At 40.9% G+C, this 14,803-nt stretch overlaps 1 protein-coding gene across 1 annotated transcript in view; it reads left to right on the forward strand.

Annotated features, from left to right (window-relative positions):
• The first annotated feature begins 2,580 nt into the window (after positions 1–2,580).
• The window catches only part of MED27 (mediator complex subunit 27), an 84,126-nt gene continuing 71,903 nt past the window's right edge, over positions 2,581–14,803 (forward strand). The window contains exons 1-2 of the mRNA XM_048325711.1: positions 2,581–2,822; positions 5,318–5,462. Coding sequence (XP_048181668.1) covers positions 2,617–2,822; positions 5,318–5,462 — 351 coding nt within the window. The 5' untranslated portion in view covers positions 2,581–2,616. The remainder of the gene's footprint in view (positions 2,823–5,317; positions 5,463–14,803) is intronic.

Consider the following 14,803-nt stretch of genomic DNA (forward strand, 5'->3'; position numbering starts at 1 on the left):
TGCGTTGACTCCCCACGGAGCCAGTGGAGCTCTGAGTGCTCTGAATTGCCTGTTGTCTGTTCAGGAGAACTTGGCTCCTCATTTATGCAAGAAAAAGCAGATCCTTGGAGCAAAAAATTGTGAATGCCCTCCTTTGAATTTCTAAGGCAAAGCTATGCGGTGCCCTTTGTTCTATAGGGGCAAGTTCCAAATGGTTCCTTATATATTTATGGCTTTGTTTTCAGGCCACTGTTTTGTCATTAGTTTAAAAATAGTAAAACAACTGTCAAACCTTTTTTACTGTTCCAGCTAGGATGTAAAATCAGAACTCCTTGCATTTGGGCACCGCAATGACAGGGATCTTGGAGATAATTAAAGTAAGTGCAGTATTGACATCTAAAGATATATGTTTAAAAATATTAAATATTAAATGGAAAAGAATCATTCATTTCCAAGTGATAACACATAAGTTACAGACATCTGCAATGTGCACCCAGAGTCTGAGCTTTGTAGAGGGAGGAAAAAAATAATGTCATGCAGGAATGATCTCTCAGCCTGCAAGTATTCCCTTATAACACGGTATCTGCTTGACCAATCTATTTTAGTCCAAAGAAAGGTATTTTATGTTTAAAATAACTAGTATTATAGATCCATAAACCAGGTTTAGGTTGCCAGTCTGGCTGAGATAGTCCTGTCCTTTCTGCCTCTGGCTGCTTTTCTTTGATTCAGTATTTTTTAACACAAAGAACTATTCCTATCTTGTTCCTATTTGCCTTACTAAGTGTGCTCAGTCTGTTGCTGATTCTTTGAAGCACGTTGTTATGTATTTCACTGGCTGTGTAGGCTGAACTCCATTGCTTCAGCCTATATTGCTTCCAGGTTTGCTTTGCCCCATTCCTCAGATAGAACAGCGTCCCTAAGCTCAAGAGAGGAGGAACCACAGCCCTTTCATTTTCTCATTCTTCATGCTAAGTAATAGGGTTTCACTTTCCAATACCTCACATGGTGTTCTGAGAACATTTAATTGATTGGATACAATTTTCAGAATCCATCACCTGACAGACAGGAAAGTGTCACTGAGTGGAGGGTGAAGCTTCGCTTCACTTGGCCACTGACACCTCGGCTGTTCCTTGTCGTATTCATTTCCATTTTACATACAAAAAGAAAAAAAAATCACCTATGGCTAAGGGATCTGTGTGGATTTTGCTTACTGAATTTAATTAATACCTTTATGAAAGGGGTTGTTATTTACTTTAGAAGCTGAGAAAACAAAAGACCCATCCGTGTGCTGCAGTTTACTCTGTATGGAGCAACTATTGGCCTGTGCAGTGCTTCGTTTACTTTAGCTCTATTTATTTTAGCTGCACTCTAAGGGTGAAAAGAGCTGGCAGTGGCATAGGAAACACAAGCAGCTCCTACAAAATCAAACTAGTACTGTTTAGTGCTTGAAAGCACTCCTGAACTTTGCAGTGCTTTGCAAAGGCTGGGTAATGAGGGCCTTGTTTCAGCAGTAATCACAACTGAAATATAGAAACACAGAATCACAGGCTGGTTTGGGTTGGAAGGGACCTTAGACGTCATCTCGTTTCACCCCCTGCCATGGGCAGGGACATCTTTCACTGCTCCAGGTGTCTCCATCACTAAGACAGGAATTATGATATGGGACCATATATCTCCAGTCTCCCCGGGAGCATCAGGATGATGGAAGTTCTCTTGCCTGCATAAAGCTCGGTGCAGTTACTGCAGCAGGACTGGGGCCCTTGCTTCCCGTTCTAAATGGTTTTATTTCTGGTTCTGTGCCTGGAAAACACCCTACAGAACCACAGAACCTCCAAGGGAGGGAATAAACCCTATATATATACACCTCATTGTGGTCTGCAGCTTCCACAAGAGGGGAAATGGAGGTGCAGGCACTCATCTCTTCTCTCTGATGCCCAGTGACAGGACCTGAAGGAATGATATGGAGCTGTGGCAGGGGAGGTTTAGATTGGATTTAGGAAAAGATTCTCCCCCCAGAGGGTGCTGGGCACTGCCCAGGCTCCCCAGGACATGGGCACGGCCCCGAGGCTGCCAGAGCTCCAGGAGCATTTGGACAACGCTCTCAGGGATGCCCAGGGTGGGGTTGTTGGGGTGTCTGTGCAGGGCCAGGGGCTGGACTTGATGTTCCTTGGGTCCCTTCCAACTCAGGACATTCTATGATTCTATGATTTTGTAATTTTGTGATTCCAGGCATCTGGATCTGGTGCTGGGTGATGTGGTTTAGGGGTTACAGTAGTAGTGCTGGGTGGATGGTTAGAATTGATGATTTACAGATTCACAGAATATTCCGAGCTGAAAGGGACACACAAGGATCATCAAGTCCAACTTTCAAGTAAATGACCCTCACATGAACCCACAACCCTGGTGTTACTAGCACCACGGTCTATCCAACTGAACTAATCCCATGATTTTACAGGTCTCTTCCAACCTTGCCGACTCCGTGATTGTTGACGTAAGTGGCCCAGGAAAAGCAGATAAAAGTCTCTAAAAATCTAGTCGCGGCGATCAACAACCTCCCCCCCCCCCCACACACACGCCCGGACTGCATTTCCCAGCGTGCACCGCGGCGGCACGGCGGGGCTGGTCGCGCCGGCCAAGATGGCGGACGGGGCGCTGAGCCCCGGCGTGAACCTGGAGGCGTTTTCCCAGGCCATCGCCGCCATCCAGGCGCTGCGCTCCAGTGTCACCAGGGTCTTCGACTGCCTCAAGGATGGGATGCGCAATAAGGAGACCCTGGAGGGCCGCGAGAAGGGTTTCGTGGCCGCCTTCCAGGAGAGCCTGCACTCCGTCAGCCGCGACCTGGGGTGAGCAGCGGCCCCGGCGGGGGATGCCCCCGTGGGCAGGGAGGGGGTCCCGGGGTGTCCTGGCTCCTCTCAGCGCCCGGCGGGGCCGTTTTCACTCCAGGGAAAAGTTTTAGGCGTATAAATGCGAGAACGCTCCATTTTATTCCCCCCAGCACCGTGCGCGTTACCCCTTCGTGGTGTTCCGCTCCAGAGTCTCCAAAGGGTTGAACGTGCTCGTAATATTTATGAGTTTTTGTTCTGGTTTTTGCTCTCGTTTTGTTTTCACCAAGGACCTCGTTAAATCGGTGGGATTGCATTGACAAGGTTTGGCTGTGTTTGGCTGCAGGGAGATTTTTCTGTGTATTTTGAAGTTTTTTGTTAAAAATTCAAACACTTCCTAGGTGCAGACTATTCAGTACCATCTAAGGGGTTCAAGAACGATCGTTTTATTACCAGAACTTGTCAGGCTGGAAAATTATCCCAGCTAAGTGTAGTTGCTTAGTACCAGCAGGTGTGGGGTTTTTTTAGTAGGGACAAGCTGCTGAGGCTGAAGACGTGGAGGGAAGTTAGGGGCAGAAGAGAGGCTGGCTCACAGTTCCGTTCAGCAGTTTTGTTTATGCAGACACAGGAACCGAGTACTTAGTGTACACTTAGGGACATGGTTGAGTGGTGGACTTAGCAATGTGAGGTGTATCCTTGGACTTAATGATAATAAAGGTATTTTCCAGCCTAACTGACTCAGTGATGGTCCGTGTTGGTCCCACCACTGGGCTGCTGGGTTTGGCTGTATCCTCCTGGGTGCCATCAGCACTGTCCAGGGAGGTGTCCACAGGTGCTTAACCACCCCTTCCCAGAGCATCTTCTGGTTCAGGGTCTTGTGTGCAAGACTTTGTTTCTTGTTGATTAAAAGGCCTTGCTGATTTTTAGTTGTGATCATGGTAATATAATTTGTTACCCACTTCTCTTCTGTTGGGAAAGGTGGTGGATAACCCTTCTCATGAATGATGCTGTACCCAGCTCTAGGGGTAGGTGTTGTATCCCTTTGGTTTTTAGTTTTTAAGCTGAGGAGGCCTCATGGTTCCCTCTGTGGAAGCTGAGCTGTTCCATTGGTTATCCTTCTTGCCTTGCTCTGTGGCCTTTTAAAGAGTTATCAGGTATAACCCCAAAATCTCATTCCCAAACAATAATAGATAACTCAGGAGTTGGACTGGGATCCTTGTGGGTCCCTTCCAACTCAGGGTATTCCATGAACTGGCCTGTTCGAGTAGCAAGGGAATACTCCAAGGTGTACTGAAGTTAATGCTACCAGTGGACTTTGATGTAGTGAAAGTATTGACTGCTGTCTCTGTTCAGCAAATCCTCAGTTATTATGCCTAGTCACACTTATTTTATTGTATTCTTTTGTCAAGGAGTACTAGACAGATTTGTGAGTGTTCCCAGCACCAGAGGCTTGGAAGGAATGTAGGCCAAGGAAACTTGAAAGAATGATGATTAATTTTGTGGTAGTGAAGTGCGGAAGTCTTTTAACTGTCAGTTCCCTGATTGTTGGGAGTTTATTTTTGTAGCCTTTCTTAAATGTAAATTGAGATACTTTGGATTTTTCTTCACAGATATTTTCATAAGCTGCCTTTTGAAAAGTCTGAGTGCTGCATTTAATTTAGTGGAAGTTCTGAAGTTCAGACTAGGGTGTAGCACTGGGCAGTCAGAAGGAAAAGCACTTGATTAGTCATGTCACTTGAAAAACTGCTTTTTATATCTGTGCAAAGTGGCCAGTCTTTCTTCTACAGTTGATTAATGCAAGTTTGAAAAACTGCTTAACTTTTGTTATGATTAAATGTTGTGTTTGACAAATGAGATATGAAGCAATGATAGATCATTTCACAGTGAGGGATTTTTTCATGGGAAAATGGTGCTTATTATGCTTCAGCTGAGTATTTTACATTACAAATATACAAATTCCTCATGGAAATCAGAAGATCCTTCCTTGTCCTGAGAACTTGGAAGGCAGATACTTGATTAGAGTAATCACAGCCTTTGCAGGATTGTCTCTAGGCTTAGGACTAATGCCAGTTCTTGTGTGTATTTGTATGAAGACAATGTTAATTTGGAGTTCTCTAATGAAATGATGAGACATCTGCCTGCTTGGTGGTTAAAAAATTACTTCTAGTATTGCAGGCAATGCTAAAGTCAGAATTTTGTGGTTTCTGAGGGGCTGCTTTGCTCAGGAGGTGCCCTGGGTTGTTAACAGGACCTGCCATAGTCTGACTCTTTCCAGGTTGTTTTCAAAGACTCTTGACTTGTACTTTCTCTCCTAAGAAGAGCTGAGCTTAACAACCAACAGACTGCTTCAAATTGTTTGGGTAATAAGAGTGATTGTGTTTTAAATCAAATTTGGGGCATATTTAAAACTCATTTAGCTACTAAAATAGAATTGGTGCATGCTGCTGTCCCTGGAGGATTGTATGTCTGCGATTCCCAGATCTGACTTTAAAAAATGCCCTTCTGCTTTCTTCCAGTGAACTGGAGCGTCTGAGCAACCTCGTTGGGAAGCCCTCAGAGAACCACCCCCTGCACAACAGTGGGCTCCTGAGCCTCGACCCTGTGCAGGACAAAACCCCCCTTTACAGCCAGCTTCTTCAGGCCTACAAGTGGTCAAACAAGGTAACAAAGTACATCTGTGTGATTTGATTGTGTATTCCCATTGCATGTTGGATTAGTGGTACAGCAGACTTCTGAGTGTTTGGGGCTGTCAGAAGGGCTGGCTTTTTTTAGAATTGAGGAGTGTAATATGTACCTAAATGTACTTTCAAGGATAAAATGATGTTTTAATTAAGAGGAGACTTTTCTGCGATTCCAAGGCGTGCCCTTGATCTCAAAGGGGGTATTAACTCCCAAGCATTTTCACATTTAGCATCTTACGTAGGTATAAATTAAAAGTATGTTATGTCCTTGCATCTGGCAATAAACACTGTAGTGGGATATTAGAACAGAGAATCAACAGCTTATGTCACCTCCAAACTATTTCTAGGAAAGAGTCCTATAGGGAAGTTGTCATCATCAGGAATCTTGAAGCTTTTCCCCACCATTTTCTGCCCGTGGTCTCAAAAGCGACTTTGTATTCAGCAGCTTTGACATTCCTCCTGTTTGCATGCCATATATATGGCATTGAATTTTAAATAGTGTAAAAGAAAAAGGCAGATAATATTAATGCAGTCTTTTACATTAAAAAAAATAGTTTTTGCTGAAAGAAACTTCTTTCTCAGCTACATAATTCAGTTTCATAAACCTGTATGTTGAATATATGTAGGATTTGGATAGGTATGTTTCCTTTTCTCCTCTGAACAATCTACTTGTTGGTCAAAACCACTCCTTTCCTCACCTAATTTTCTTAAATTAGAAAACATGGCATTGCAATTATTGTTGGCCTCTGAGCATTGTTATGTTTCAGGTTGCCTGTTCCCATCCTGATTTTTTTGAGCATGCCTATTAATTTTTATAGAAATATTAAAATGAATAAGTATTTAAAAGTTTTCTTAAAATTATGTTTGAAATACTGTAAGCTGTTAAGAAATATAAAAGATGGATTAATTTCTGTTACAATAATTATTAGTAGTGAGTGTGTCTGGAGTTGTAGCTTTTAATACCCTTATGCAAGGCAGCAGGAGTAAGCAGGAATAGTAAATCTGAAAATATTTAGAGCATTAAAAGAAATAGATCCACTTTAAATTATTTATTATGGTACATGAGCCAAAAAGACTTTGAGAGTTCACAAATACTTTGTAGGCAAATTCTTGCTACACATTGAGCCAACCATTCTACAGATTTAAGATAGGATACTGCAATAATTGTATGAATACCACAATAATATTAATACAGTAATGTGTCAAAATACAAATATGTATTAATGTTTTCTAAAATCAGCAGAATTTGGCATTGAGAGAAATTTGGTATGATTGGAAAATGGGGAACAGGAAAGATTTTTAAATGGAGATTTAGTAATTGAGAAAATATTTCTTGTTTGCTTGTGTTCCTTGCTGTTAGCAGCAGATTATTGTCACTGAAGAAAAAATAATTGATTTGCTACTTTCAGCAAAAGTAAAAGTAGGAAGACCTCTAAACTTGTAAGGCAGTTAAACCTTCAGGGATTTAATTACTTCTTTAGGTCATTATCAGAGTAAACTCAGGCAGTGATGAAATAGCTTTGACAGAGCTATTCTAATGTAGTTTTTTATTAACTTAAGAGTGTTACGGAGCTTTGAAGAGCAATTTTTTGTAATCCTGGATTCTGATGTCAGAAAGCTGGAAGTTTTATTATCCTGTGCACTCATATACACAGTGAAATGTTGCAGGAGAAAAACAGTACCTTTTATTTTAGCTGTAAAACAGAAGTCAGAGACAACAGAGATTTAAAAAAAACCACTGGCTAAGTTGCAGAAGATGTGCTGCCTGTGTGAGGGTGTGAGCTGCTGGATTTACCAGCACAGAACCTTCTGTTCCTGCTTAATTCTTCATTGCTAAATAAGTTTCTTGAGTAAGAGTTATTTCATTACTTCTTCTGGCCGCTTTCTATTCTTATGTGTCTCTTGTTTCCAGCTGCTTCTCGGGGATGGTTTAGAAGTGATGGTCTGTCAATACACTTTAGGTCTGCCTGCATTTAATTTTTAATTTGTGACCCCTTTGTGGCTTGCTTTCTTGTATTTTTGATGAGCTGAGATAAGGGCATTTTCCTCTGCCTTTGATTGTTCATGCATTACTGATGGCATGAGCAGCCCCATGGCTGCCAGGGGAGGAGACTTCTGGGGCTGTGGTGCCATTCCAAAAGAACATTCACGAAATACAAGGAAAATGAGTGCACAGACTGTTGCATGTTTCAATGCATTCTGCTTATTTTTGAGACCTTAGGAGACTGTTAGAAGTCACTTTTAGGACAGTAATAAGTAAGGTTGGTAATAACTGGGCTATCTATGAGAAGCAAATTAGTATTTGGTATATCAAAGCACTCTCCTGTGGTTCATGAGATAGTAGATGTTAGAATAGTTGTTTCTTTCTATTTGCAGCTTTGTTTTGATGTTGGGACCAGCAAATGCCTGATTTCATTCTGGTCTTGGATGCATGGACAAGTTTTCAGGTTGAGTAGCAGTGCTGTGTGTGAAATGGAGTGACGATCATAGAGACATAAATGAAAAATACTGTGTTTAAGATGTGAGTGTTGACATAGGAGATTAGACTAACCTGACACTTATCAGCTTGTTTTGTTTTCCATAATTAATACTTGTACCTGTGCTTGGTTATGTGTTTGGAGAAGACCCACTTTCAGGTGCAGATTTACTGACTCCTTTGGCTGAGTGCAGTAGAGATGAGTTTCATTTAACTGTGATTTTACAGATACTTGCCCTGAACCTTTTTTTATTGCTCCTGTGAGTCACAGCACTGGTTCCTCCATTTCTGATTTTAAATTTACCTGCTTCAGGAGTAAGAAAAAGTCCAGTGGGAAGAATGAAAACTTCCCTTACAGAAGTGTGTTATCTTGGCAGCGCTTGTTATTTATAAGCACCTGCTCTCCTGATATTTACTTACTGTAGTTTATCCAATGGTTTTGCAGATGGTAAAGTTGTCCATGTAATGGAAGCAGCTGTTTGGGAACACAACAGCTTGTCAAATGCATTAATTGCATACACACACAGCTGTAAAGGAACTTTCCTTTTTCAGGTGTTTAACAGCCCTCACCAAGCCATAGCTGAAAACCACAGGAAGTTTAAGTTTATTGTATTGCAAGCAACAGCTAAGTGGCTTTTCTTCTTTGCTTTAGCTTATTTTTATGTATCAGTAGAAATCATGGAAGTGAATTACTTTGCTTCCTGTGGAGTGCATGGAGATGTGTAGTAGCCATGGAGCAGTATTTAGGTCTACTGGAAAAAATTTTTTCCCCTCCTCTTCGATTTTATTTAAGAAAGGAGGTTATCTTTATTACAATTCAAGTGCTGTTTCCCAGAAGGATCCATATGTACTCTCTAATGTAATACTGAAGATACAATATTAGATAAGGTAAAAATGAGCTATCATTCTGCAAAGTTAATGCAGAGAGAGTATTATGGGTAAGATAGGAAGTTTGTAGATAGCAGTAGGGTTTTTTTCTCATGGACTGTCTCTGTTGAGTCATTGTACTTGAATTCTGGGTTTAGTAGTTACGTACATCTTGGCAGTTGATTTTTTTTTGTAATAATACACTGCTGTGTCTGAGCAGGTGAAATCTGAGATGACAGTAGCAGTCAGGAGGGCTCCTGGTTTGTGTGTGTGTGTGGCCTGATACTGCCTGGAACACTCAGGACTGGGTCTGCAGAGGCTCTGCCTTACCCCTCATTACCAGGTACCTGCTTCTTGCATTATCTTGGAATTCAAGGGAAATCACCACAGAGCAGAAGGCATCAGCTAAATTTAGATTAAAGGAATTTTTGAAAGTCACTTTCTAGACCGAAATACTGATTAAGTTTTGACTTTTTTTTTTAAAAAGAGATGTCACCTCAGATTTGTGGAAGAAACTGTAAGAACTCTCTTCTCTTGCTCTTCAGGACAGTTCTATGCCAGGTGCCTTTGTGCCATCCTTCCCTGCTCCCAGTGCTGCTTGTTTTCTGCAGGAGATGAGACCACCAACTGATGAATATCAGCATCCTTTACTAAGCAACTGCGTGTTTCTCAATATTTGTTCTCAATACTGGATGACAGAGAGGTTTTGTGGGGGAAAAATTACTTGTTGGTGCTGTGATTAAGCCAGTGCCATTCTTCCCCACACATAAAGTGTTTAATAAAGCTTGTGGTGGTGTGGTCACTTGATCCAGCTACAGTAATGCTGGTGGTCAGAGTAGGTGCAGGTTTTTGGAGTCCAGGAGTGTCAGCTCATTCTTTGAGTGGTATAAATTTTGGGTTTCCATCTGCAGCTTCAGGGAAGTTATTTATGGCTTGCAGTGTGTACTTGCTCATCCTTTGTCCTTGGCAAAGTGTTCCGTGCCCTCGCCCTGTGGGTGCCCGAGGCAGTGCCTGTTAAGGTGTTTCCATTGGCTCCAGTGGAACAGAAAATAGTGTATTTTATGTCCACTGAGCAAGGAAAATGTTTTTTTGGGCAGGTTTCCCCTCTCTTGCTGGGATGCTGTTAGGTAGTTCATGCCCCACACTTGAGCTTTAATCACTGTAGAGGTTTTTTGCTTGTTTGTTCAGGTGCAGGGTGTGTGCAGAATGGATCAACTCCCAAACCAACACTCCAGAATTACTTTCAACCAGTGAAGGAATGCTGTGTTTGTTGGAGAGCAGCAAACTCAGTCTCCCCTGCATTGCTGAGTGACAGCAGCATCAGCAGAGTGCACTTGCCCAAGTAAAAATAGTCTTCTGCAAGTCATCTTTCCTTCTCCCCCTTCCTTTGCAGTAAAGGGTCTGTGTTCAGACTTTAAATAATATTATTAGCAGTGGTAGAAGTGGGGAAAATTGAGAGCAATTGTAGTCTTGGAACAGGTGATGTTATTTTAAATTTTCTTCTTGATTTTTAACTTCACTGAAATGCAGTGTTGTATTCCCTGCTGTTTTCAGAGTTGGATTTATCCATGTGCTTTACTTCAATTCCAACTCTCCTTGAACCCGTGTGTAGGTGTATGTGAGGGGTGGTGGTATTGTTTTATCTTCATGAGATGCTGCTTACAAAACGTGATAACCACGTGTTTGGGAAGGCTGTTTTCTACTGCTTCAAGCAGGAAGCAAAAAATCAACTTTTCTGACTTGGTAACTTTTTGGGGAAGTAGGATTTATGTCAAACTACTTAATTTACTTATCTGTGAAAAGATGCTTTTGGCAGCTTGGATAAACTTCATTATATCTGTGCATTACAAGTTTTCCAAGTGAACAAAGGTGGACAGGAGTTGTCATAAATTTATTTGAAAGTAATATGCTGGGAAATACAAAATGAAAACAAATTACTGTTGATCTGCATGTGGAAATAGGCTAAAAATATTTGGATTTAAATTTGTTGCTTCATGGCTTCCTCTTGTTTTTACATAAATTTAAAATCGAACTGTTAAGATTACCATTAATGAGTTAAAATGATTTTCTGTCACATGACTGAAGAGAAAAGGTATAGATAGGTTTTGTTTATTAAATTATTTTAATATGTTTCCTGATAAATTATTTGTATAAATTGTGTTTGTTGTAGGGCTCCAAAAAAAAAGAAATCAATAGAGCACGTAGAGAAAGACCAGACTTGTTACAGCTGCACTTGGTAGCTTAGTATTGATTAGACACAAATATTGAGTTTAATGACAATAAATGACATTAAATGTTAACCATGATAGTAGAGAAACACTGCAGAACAGGAAAAAAAGTTACTTCAACTTGATTATAAAAGGATATGTTCATTCCAAGGAACATTAATTTTGAATTTTGGGTGTGCTCAAACATTGTGAATTTATTGTAGTTTTACAGTAGCATGGACAATGCAACTGGATTATTGTGTTGGCACTTCTTGGGAATTTCAGGCAGGTGGCCAAAATTTTGTCCTTTCAGGACTTTTTTTTCTGCAGAAATGCAGCATTATAATATTGTGACATCCTGTTATGTGGAAATCCACAGATTCTGGAGGAATCTGCTGTGTAAAGAGCAGAACCAGAGGTTCCCAGAGGGAGCTGCACTGGAAGGTCCAGCTGTGGGCTCCTTTCCTGTGCAGATCAGCCCCAGGAGTTTATGTTCCTGTCACTGGAGAAATGAATGGCACGTGGACTGGTGGGTTTTGTGCACTGGACACAAAACAGGAGCTGGGCCACTTGCATTCTATTCCTGCTTTTCTTACTAATTGTTGTAACCTTGAACAGGCTGCATGAATTTTTTCTGTGCCTCATTTTTCATGCAGATAAAATAGGATAATATTACTTAACCTACTTCTTGGGAGAGTTTCTAGTCTATATGTGTCTCAAGTGCGTTGAGTTCTTTGGACAGAAATGTTTTGTAGATGCCAAGTATAATATAGCCAGTGACTAATGTTGTTTGCCTGGAAGTCTGGAAAAATGCCCTTTATGGGCTTTTAATTCTGTGTAATTTTGGGCAAATGTCTGGTGAAATGCCCTTGCTGTTCAGAATTACATTAATGTTCTGGTTTTCCTTTTCTTTTTGTTTTTTTTAATATGGCTGGGAAACAGGTGGTTACCTCTCTGCTTCCAACTGCTGCAGTTATTAATTACTGCTCACTTGTCTGCCTGGAGAATACTGATTTTTACTATTTCAGGGTTGATTTTAGTGACTAGCAGTGGCAGGGATGGCAAATTCAGGTAGTGTGCAAATTATCATTGATACTATAATGATGGGAGGGAAAAGCACTGGAAAAGATTTGATGAGGAAGAAAGTGCTTGTACCAAAATGTAATTTCAATAGTCTACATGTGCTTTACTGTAGAAGGAAAAAGGTAGGGCATGAAATTTTTCTGAGGGTCTTGGAGCTCTGCAATGGTAGTTTAAAAAAGAAAGTGAGGTGTGGAAAATAGGGGAAAACCATAAGGAAAACAGGGAAGGTTATAACAGTAGCAACAGTAAAGGCAGAATTACCAGCTGCTGCTTGTTAGGTAGGGTTTGTTTTCCCTAGAGGTCCTGCCTAGAGCAGTGTCTGGGGCATTGGAGATGGATAACATCACTTATGTCCCTCTTCTCTGTGGAAGATGCATCTTTCCTCCACAGCTGTGAATCCTTGGAATCTTCATCTCTTGGGCTCTCTTTACTTTGCCTTTGATTCCTATGTTGGTTTCAGACAAAAGTCCAAGCCAGGGCTATTGTAACTATTTTATTTTTATCTTAAAGCTATAAAAGTGTTTTTGACACCTGATAATCTGAATGAAAGGAAATGAAAATTCCCTGTGGTTTTTTTTTCTATGCACTATGGAAAGTTATCATGGCAGGTGAGAATTTCCAACAAATGCTGACTTGTGCTAGTAGAGAAATTAGTTGGATTTATTTGACATTTTAGTAGACTGAGGTTACTCTGATACTTCAGGAAGAGAAGAGTTATGAGGAGTAACTTGTTGCTTAAAAAAAAAGAGAAATAATTAGCCTTTGATTCTGACTTATTTTTGCTACATAGTTTGAATGTTTTATATCTGTGATCTTCCCAGAGTTATCATAGTAATAATTCACGCCATGATGCTGTTGTGAAGTAAGGTGATATGTGTCCAAACAGAATTGTCTTTCTCACTGAATTTTTTTTTAGAGTATTTTGTTTCAAATCTGAAGCAGCCTGAGAGCAGTGATAGGGTGTTTTTCTATTGTTATGCCTAGTGTTTGTTGTTATTCAACAGTATTTTTCAAGGCTCTGATCAAAATAATGCTGTAAGCAGTACCAGTCTCACTTTTCCTAATTATGGGAAGTGATCTATCAATAACACACTATTATAAATCACAGCTCCCTTGTCAGCTGGTGGGAATTATTTAATGCTTTGCAACACCTTTATTTGCTAATGAGTGGGTTTTTTCCCCTGTTTCTTTGATAGGTATTAATGTCCTAGCTGTTAGCCTATTTCAGGATGGAAATGATTGATGTGGCTCTGTTTTAACCAAAATGCTTCTGCCCACTCCTGGTTCTTCCTCCCCTAACTCCTTTTTTCCCTCTGCAAGAACTCCTCATACAATTCACAGCTCAAATATGTAATTTATAAGTCAGTGATCACTCTCTCTTTCTAAGCTGTGTAGTGTGGTCATCAAACCAAATTAAAACTGCCTTGCTTTGTATTAAGTTTGAATCCAGCTAAGCCAGGCACAGAAATGTGGCCTGTGGGTAACTCCCAGTACAGCCATCAGAGCAGCAGAAGAAGCTTTACTTTCAGAATCTGAGGAATACAACAAAGTGTAACTGGAAATCCATGTTGTCTGGGGATTAATTGATGAATATGCAGGACTGCAGAACAAGAGCAGCCTTGCAAGAAACCCTCAGACCCAGCGTTCCTTTGAATTTCCAGTTGTCCTGCTGCCTCAGCTCTCCATGGCTCAGACTGACTTGCTGCTGGTGATAAAGCCTGACCGTGTCGTGGACAGTGCTACCATGAAAACACAAAGGGTGTTTTCAGAGACTCAGTGTCCTGTCTTGCTTTCTTTGAGGCAAATTAAAGATGTTTGTAAAGCATTCAGTGACCTTCATATGAAGGGCATTCGAAGAATATGAACACTAATATAAAATAACTGATGCAGGTGATAAGCATCCCGCAGATATTCTTTGTATGGAAAAGATTTTTTGTAGCTGCTAGAGGAAATCAAATAAAATGGAAAATTTAATGATGTCACCCTGTTGCTCTCTACTTTTGTTGTTGTCAGGTCTTTCATTGTGACTGCTGTTTGGTTTTCTAATGCAGAAGTGCACTCATCTGTGTTCTTCTTTGGAGTTCTCTTTTGAAGTTACTGAAGTTGCCCCCTCCCCCCCCCCCCCGACAATTCACAGTGGATTTATTTGTTTGAATTGCATATAAACAATGCTCAGTTCTTCCCTGTTGTATCTTAATCTCATGCTGTTGATAATTGGGTAACAAAACATGGAGATGGCCTAACAGCTAATAAAATTGAGACTAGGCTGTGTAAGGAACTGTGTAAGCCTGTAATCAAAACTGCATTTCTGACCACTGGTTGCTGCTTCGTGGCAATGTGCATTTGGCAAAAATATGGCAGCAGATTTTTGTTCAGCAGGAGTTAATACTGAGCTGCTGATGTTGAAGGTGTGTAAACCAGAAGGTCTGTGGTGACCCCCAGCATCTCTTGCCTCTTGGGTTCAATGCAGACTGATTTTTATTTTCCTGAGAGGGAAGAATAATTCTGCCCTGGACAAATGGTGGTGTTTTGTGGCTCTGTGACAGTTGAAGAACGTGAATAAGAAATTACAGATCATGACATCAGGACCATTATTGGATAAGAACTGTAGGCTGTGTAACCCTGTGCCTGGCTGTCAGGCTTCTTGAGTAGTTCCAGAGCCATGTCTTGGCTCTCCTGAAATCTGAG

This window comes from Corvus hawaiiensis, chromosome 21, assembly GCF_020740725.1.
Source record: "Corvus hawaiiensis isolate bCorHaw1 chromosome 21, bCorHaw1.pri.cur, whole genome shotgun sequence".
NCBI lineage: Eukaryota > Metazoa > Chordata > Aves > Passeriformes > Corvidae > Corvus > Corvus hawaiiensis.